We start from the raw sequence: 8,692 nt of genomic DNA on the forward strand, positions 1-8,692 counted from the left end.
TAACACTGGTGTTATCATAAAATACATGTATTTTGTTTTCAAGACTAGAATAGTCTTCTAATTAATAGTTTATTCATAAGAATTATGGGCAACATCCAACTACTGATATATACTATGCCTCAACAAAGAGATATGGAGTTCTATTTCTTGCTTGCTCATGAGATGAGGCAGTTTTCCAAGAAGTGACAACCTCCAGTTGTACTCTTTCTTTTAATTCTATCATCAACATAGTTTGCATCACAAAATTACCAACAAGTATGAAATGTTGAGTCTTCTTCATTTTCACAATTCATAAGGAGTCTTATTTAGCAATGATCTTATTAATATTCTATTTTGAACGTACAACGTTGTGTTCACAATCTCTATCTTGAAGTATTTTATCAAATTATTTTCGCAAAGAAGTGTTTTTGCCATATCTTCTAAAGTATGATATTTTCTTTCAACTACCTTATTTTGTTGATGTTCTTAATGAAGATAAGTTGTGAAAGATACCAAAGTAAAAATACAACTTTAAACACATTTAAGTTGTTTGATTTTCTTATTTTTAAAAACAAGTTTTTAGAATTGAGAAATAAATTTTTATCATTTTGTTTTTCAGTTTCCAAAAAATAAAAAAAGGACCGATTTTGAAAACAATAATCGGTCTTTAAGTTTTCAACCTACTTACTTTTTTTTTTTAAGTATTTAGGTCCTTATAAAATAGATTATTGATTTACTGAAAATATAGGTTCTTAGTTTATATTCTCCTATTGACATCCTACTAATCAACTTATAGGATTAATTTCCCAAGCCATTAAGGAATTTTCCAATGAAAAAATGACTAGTAGTGAACATTTTATATCCGTTATCATAAATTCTTATCCAAAACTTTTGAATTAAATGAGCAAATTGGCAAATTTAACTCTGGTTAAAAAAACACATTTTCATTTATTTATTTATTTTAAGTAAATCTAGAGATTTCGCTATCAAAACTAGCTACTAATTCTTTTAAGAGATTAATGTATCTTAATAAATGTTCTTTCATTTTTGTCAAAAAAAAATATTTTTTTTCATACTCATGAATTTTAAAATTGAATTTCTAGCCACGTACTTAAATATATGACTAATCAAATTATTTAACACAAATTATTCATCGACAAAATTAATAAATATTTTTATTAGATTTAAATATATTTTTAGTCTCTATAAAATTGATGATTTTGATTTTGGTTCTTCTAAATTTTTTTTCTTTGTTTTTCATTTTTCTAAAATTTATAAACATTAGTTTTGGTCATTGTAAAATAAGTAAATTTTGATTTTGATTCTTGTAAAATATTTTTTTTTAGTTTTCATCCCTCTAAAATTTAAATTAATTATTTTTAGTCTCTAATAATTATTTTAAGTTGGATAATAAATGGCATTTATTTTAAGAACTTATACTTTTTTTTAGAAATGTTAAATATCAATATAATATTAGTAATGATTATAAATAACACTTATGATAATTACTTAACTTTTTAATAAATAAAAATTAGTTTAAAATGATTACATAAAAATAAGGACTAAAAATAACAATTTTAATTTTATAAGAACTAAAATCAAAACTTACTAATTTTACAAAAATCAAAAACATATTTAAGATTTTTTCATTAATAAGATAGTTATCAAAATAAATACTTATAATACCATTTGTCAACCACATCACTTTGTGTTATCACCACATTATAATTTAATTGTCTTTTCATATCAACAACATTTAATGACAATAAATTAGAGTTTAAAATTTGTAACAGCACAAAGTCATGGATACTCTATATTTCTTTCGCATCATTTATTCAAAATACATAAAAGGATTCATAGAAACACGCCATTGTATACTATACGTCTATAAATGATCGATCGACACTTGTTGTTATACACACTTATTTTCATATTAAAATGAAAATCATCATACTCAATATCTCTCATAAATAAAGAAGCATTAACTCTTAATTGATCATCCTCCTAATTAACTATATATAAAATCAAAGGCTGAGAACTTAAACATATATATAAATATTTTACTAGTAAACAACTCGTGCGTATGCATGTGGAATCCCCTCGATCTTCATCATGGCTTACGCAGACTCACCAACTTGACATCATCAACCACAGGCCCGCAAAGAGAAGAGAAGTCATCGCTTCTCATGGCGTAGAATGTGCTAAGGAACATGACGCGTGTCCTAGGGCTAACCGCCACAAACTTTAGGGCAGCACGTTTGAAGCCTCCTTTGCCCTTGGACTGGTAAGGCACCTTGATGGTGTCTTTGCCTGCGAAGGCTTCGACGATCATGGAGCCTTCGCAGGAGTTGCTTGCGTCTCCAACGGAGAATGAAAGAACATAGGTTTTGCCGGGGATGGTTCTGGCCACTTGAGCAATGGCACTCTCTTTTCCCGCTACTAGCTCCACGGCTCTTTTGCCTTGAGGGACTGAGAAGTGGTTTGAGTCTATGTACTTCACTGCCTTCAGGGACTCCACCATCCACCCTGGGAGGGGAGAGTGGTCGTCCTCTATGTTTGGGGGGATGATCACACCCCATGATGAGTTGGGAAACACATAGGGTCCTTCTTCAAACCCTCCATTCTTTAATAGGTTCTCTGCAATATATAGTATCAATCAGATATGCTAATTGAAATATCTATATAGAAGGAAAACCACTGATTTGAAGATTTAGTGACGAAATAACTGTCCAATTAGTATTGAAAAGATGCACAATTGACAATACAAATCATGTGTTTTAATTATCCCTAAATATAATATTCTTTATATCTAAATTTATGCAGTTTGAATGAGATTTTAGGTTCAAATATTGTTTACATTCACACATAGAGATATAAATATAGACATGTTCTATCTTCAATTAGTCATTAAAGAGACAGTTTTTTTAAGTTAACTACTTTTATTCTTGAAAAAAAAACTTCGAATTATAACAATAAAAATCACATTGTTGGATATATGTTATTCCCACACTCAATAAGGATCAAGGTATCCACTCCCTTTACTTGGAATGAAAAATATGAGAATATATATTTATTTTGTGAATATTTTATGTTCGGGAATACTTTTTTTTTTTTTTCCTTATAACAAACATGAAAATACACATTTTCTATTTATATATTTCTATAAATATGTTAAGGCAACTTGAAGCAAACGCATTTTGAACAAATAATTTATCAGTCCCCAATTTTATGATTTTTTTTTTGGTGAATTAGACTACCTTGTAGCTAGAATTTAATGATTAATCTTTTGAAATATCAAAATCTATCTAAAATTGAAATTACTTAACTAATATATATATATTTCCATACATACAAACTAAAGATTGAAATTACTTAACTAATTTTTTTTCATACATACAAAATAATGATCAAATTCTTTATCAAATATTCAAGAGATAAAACTATCTATTAGGGATCCAAGCTTATGATGTTGGAACTAATTTGGCAAAATAAATTTAACTTTTTAGTAGCATTATATGCAAAATTTCTGTCATTCATTGACTAGTATAGCTACTCGTCAATTTAATATATAGCGAAGTAGCTCTGAAATTCTGAATTGTTAGAAGCAGGTTATAAGGTACTCCTTTACATTTTGCATAAATATATAGTCACCTAATTAAAGAAATAAGATGGATAGTTAGTATTCATTGCTTGTCATGGTCCCATATAATTTCACTCACAAACAAAATAAATATAGATAGACAGATAGAGAGATTTAATTTTCCGTAGAATTTCTTTTTCCTATTTTTAACGGAGCAATGTTACGTGAAATCAGAAACCATTTTCTTCACCTAGCAAGTAATAAATAGTTAACCATAAGTCCATATCACACATGCAATGAAGACCAATTAATGAGAAAACAGCTGTTATACTCTAGTGTCAGACACATTCTGAATTTGAATTTATGCTGGCTTTTGTACTAGCTCCAATAGAGGCTTTAGAGGGATAGGATGCATAATTGCATTTCATAAATATGATCGTAACATCCTACCTACCTAGATAATATGAACGTAGGACCAGAGCCAGCGGTTTTATTGTCCAACATATATTCATAAACATGCTAATATATATTTAATTAACTAATTAATTGCTTTTTATAGGCATTAATTCATGTTCTTTTAGCAATTAATGTTTGTTCTTGTGATTAAGCAGTCCAATTAACAGGTACGTTAGAAATGATCTTAAGGAATACCACATGATCACATGCATGCAGACAGATACACGCAGACAGACAGACAGTCTGTCTGCGTGCATGTGTCTGCATAAAATGTCAATCTAAACAGACTCTTACTGTTGGTGGGTCTGGGAGGGTAGAGAGTCCTGAGAGCGACGGAGTCGATGAGAGGACCGCAGGCGGGGTCCTCCTCCTTGCCGGGGTTATGGATGAGCATCTGGACGGTCTGAGAGAGGGCTCTGAAGCCGAAGGCGATGGGGTCCCAGCCGCTGCTGGTGTAGAGCGTCTGAATGGGGATGAGGCCCCAGTCAGGCGTGACGGAGATGTTGAGGCTCTCCTCCTGGGCGCAGGTGCGAGCGACCATGAAGGTGATGGAGTAGTACATGCCCTTGGTGACCCTCAGCGTCTGCTTGATGGAGGCCTCGTTGCCCAGCCTCACCGCGTACGCCCCCTCCGGCACCACCAGCAGCATGTCGCCCTGCTTCTGACCTGACTTTATGTACTCCACGAACCCTGAGATCTCCCACTCCGGGATCGAGTGCCTTCCGCCGATCACCTCCGTTCCTTTCAGATCCGACGCCTTTGGCCCCAACTCGAAGTTCCCGTTCGCTACCAGACCTGCATTAACAATGCAATTCAACTACTAACACACAACAAATGTCACTAAAAAATTACTTTTATCCATAGTTTTAAAAATCAGACCCGGTCATCGAACTGGTTAAGGTACTGAGTCATTAGGTCAAAAGTTGAATCAGTGAATCACTAGTTGAACTGCATAACTTGATTTTTATTTATTTTATTAAAAAAATAGTCATATTAAATATATTTTATGCTTATAAATTTTAATAAATTTATATCTTATTTTAAATTTCAAAATTTCTATATTATTTAAAATTATTTTTATTTTTATTTTGTAAAATAATACACAAAAAATTATATGTTAAACTGTATATTAATGCAAATTAAAAATATAAATAATATGTACATATATAATATGCTTGCAATTGATATCACAAAATAATATATATAATATCTACATAGATATTATATTATTAAATATATAATTTAAAATTAATAATATACTATAAAAGTTATTTAAGTCGTATATATTACAAACAAATACATTAGAACAAGTAGTCATTGTTATATTTAATAAGACTCTTTGTTCTTCCATTAAGAGATTCAATTTTCATTATTATTTTTGAAATTTATGGTCCCTTAAAAAAATTTTAAAAAAAAATAAGAAAAAAAAGTTGTTGAACCGGTTTGATCCACCGTTCACCGGTTAAACCGGAAAATTGACCGGTTCAATCCAGTTTGAAACGGGTTGACTGCATAACCGATCCAACTTAAGATTTGGACCGGCTAGACCACCGATTCCTGGTCCAACTGGTCTAACCAGCCAATTCGATCCAGGTTTTAAATCACTACTTTTATCCACATAATAAATATAATATATATTAATATATTATTAAAAAATACAGATATAAACTATAATGACACACAAAATATGTGATATCACAATTGCATAGATGTTATAACTACATATCACTTCAATATTTTGTCATTGGATGGATCTCGGTGATTTAAGGTAAAATAAGTGTTAGAAATATACTTTTTAACATATTTATTTTTATTAGTAAAAACTTATTAAAAAATATAAAATTAAAAGAGAGTATCGGTTAAATAAAATGCGAGAGACATACAAATTTTTGTATTTTTTTAAATAAATTTTAACAAATTAAAAAAAATATGTTAAAAATTATTTTGTTAGTGTTTCTCAAGTAAACTACAACAAAAAGTTAAAACAATTTTGAGAAATAATAGCAAAATTCACTCTAACATTTTCTCTACTATTAATTGAAAATAACAAATTGTAATCATTTGTATCACTAAACGAGGAGAGACTCTTAAAATGAAATACAAGATTCAAAAATTATAATTTTAAATTAATTTTGTCAATAAAAAGAAGAGTATTGAAATAAAGTGCAGCTAATATTCATCAATCGATCGTTTTAATTTCGCATCAAATTATTATATAATAAATTTTATACTATATATTGATTATTTCACCTATCTTAAAATGACTGTAGTTTTATTGTTTATAAAATATTAAAATACTTAGTATTTTCAATTTTTTAATGTAATACTGTATTTTTTTATAATTTGTTCTGTCATAAAATTTTCAATTATTACAATTAAATATAAACCTTTAATTAAAAACGTAATTATTTTAATAATATTGTATAAAAAGTGATATAATATACAAAACCTTAAATTACAGATATTTTGAGGCGAAAAATTATCTCAACAATCATAATAATTGATTTATAGTTTAAAGTTTCTACACTTGAATAATTAATATAGAATATCATATTAGAGGAAATTTAAAGTTTTTTCTAAACACAAATTCATAGATGAGTCTGTTAAATTTTACTTTCAAAATCATAATTAACATAATTTATAGTTAGTTGAAAAATATTCTTTTCAAACAAATCATTTATAAAACTATATTCAATAAAAATATATTTCAAGACAAAAATTAGACATTGAGATTTTCTTGCGAAAATTTTATCCAATAGAAATTAAAATAGTAATACACACATTGAAACTCTATATAATCAATAAAATATATTATATTAATTAAAAAAATATTAGTATCTCATTTTCTAACATTCCTTTTTTTATGCACTGCTTTTTTATCTAGTGAAATTCTTATAGATCTCACTATTTATGTAAGTCTCCATTCACTTGATGTGTCCTATTCCCAATTACTAGCATGACTCACATGAATTTTAACTTCTATCTAGTAAAAGAAAAAGAGATAATCATTTATATACTATCAGGGTAAAAAATTTTATACTAACAACCAATCATATTTTTTAAAGTTATTTATTTTATTATTATTTCATTAAATAAACAACTGACATGATATTATTAAAAGATATGATTAGTTTCAGTGTAAAAAAATTTTATAATGTAGTGTATATGTAATTAACTCAAAGAAAGAAGTGTTAAAAAAAAGTAGTGTGGCGTGAAAACAGTGTTGTAGTATGTGTTTGGAACATTATTGAATACACATGTTTACCAATGTACGTCATAGAATGAAAAAATGCCAAAAAAAAACAAATAGCAACTTCAAACACAAAAATAACAAATATTTAATTAGCTGTATCTCACTCGATCGACACAACGCATAAAAACATAAGACCAAACACATTAATTGTTAAAAAGTGTTTTATTAGTCTAATTATATAAATGATCTTATGACAAGCTAAATGGTGACAATTTTATTTGACAGGACCACATTTTGCACAAGATATTTAGAAGCCAACCAATTAGTCCAATGCAAAACGCAATCTAATTGAGTCCCCAATCCCATTACTATACCCCACTGTGCCAAACTTTGGCAGTTGCTATAGTTACGATATACACTGTCTTCAAAATTCAGAAATAGGTTTCTGAAGTCATGTGGTTCCCTGCGACACCTATTTCCTTGTCCACTCGAAACGTCCCATGTAACCACACAGCAAGGCCATGTGCACTTTCAGACCACCATGCATGCACTATGCTCACCCTAAAATGTGGGCCCCACAACTCACTGTGTCAAAATTTAAGTATACAGTATTATAGTACATGTTACTTTTCAAAATAAAATTAAAGTTTTATTTTAATAATTTATATTTAATATAGATCTTAATATAAATTTATTCATATTATTGATGTAAAATTCTGATTTATAATGACATTATCTATGTTAATGTGCCTAGTTTTGTACCCTACCCCAATATAATAATAATTCAATTGTGCTTAGGGCGCATATCATCATGCTCATAAATTATGTCCACATCAACGAATATATAACATTACAATAAATTCACCCCTTCGGATTAACTAAAAAGTTGGCCTGAAAACTTTATTAGAACTCTATGAAGATGATGAACATTGAGTAATAGTATTTTATGTATAATGACTAATGAGAGTGCATACCTTAACTTAAGTGACTACATATACATAAATGTATACATTATAAGAATATTGAATTTGTGGGTTACCGTCGATAATGGAGAAGGAGACATGAAAGGTGGCACATAAGAGCACCGACAGAAGCATGAACCTTCCCTTCTTCATTTTGTTGTCTGGGATGTGAAACTCTGCAACTTTAGGATAATGACGTGAAAAGGGAAGAAGATGGAAGAAAAGAGAAAGAAAAAAAAAGCATAGTGGAGCAGTGGGGGAAGGGGCTTGGCCTTATATGCATGCTTTGTTACCATATCAGACTTGAATTTCACGTAAAATATCGAATGTGCCATTCAATGTTTATCTTTAAGATCATTATTAGGTCGTTGATTTTACCAATTTGCCCCCTTGCTTTTTTGGGCATTCAAGTGTGAAGTGAATATGAGATTTTTTTGGGGATGTTTTCTAATTAAAAAATTTTCAAGTATGCGAGTATAAGTTTTTATTTTTAATTGGAATTTGATAAAAAGGAAATTTAAT

General features: G+C 29.1%; 1 protein-coding gene across 1 annotated transcript; it reads right to left on the reverse strand.

Moving 5' to 3' along the window:
- Positions 1–1,762: 1,762 nt before the first annotated feature.
- On the reverse strand, positions 1,763–8,421 carry LOC109787783 (transmembrane protein, putative (Protein of unknown function, DUF642)). Its single transcript, XM_020346352.3, has 3 exons — positions 8,248–8,421; positions 4,310–4,810; positions 1,763–2,616 (listed from the first exon to the last, which is right to left on the reverse strand). The coding sequence occupies exons 1-3, from the start codon at positions 8,321–8,323 to the stop codon at positions 2,090–2,092; spliced, it is 1,104 nt and encodes a 367-aa protein (XP_020201941.1). The 5' UTR covers positions 8,324–8,421; the 3' UTR covers positions 1,763–2,089.
- Positions 8,422–8,692: the final 271 nt, after the last annotated feature.

This window comes from Cajanus cajan, chromosome 9 (genome assembly GCF_000230855.2).
Source record: "Cajanus cajan strain Asha chromosome 9, NIPB_CcT2T_4, whole genome shotgun sequence".
Classification (NCBI taxonomy): Eukaryota; Viridiplantae; Streptophyta; class Magnoliopsida; order Fabales; family Fabaceae; genus Cajanus; species Cajanus cajan.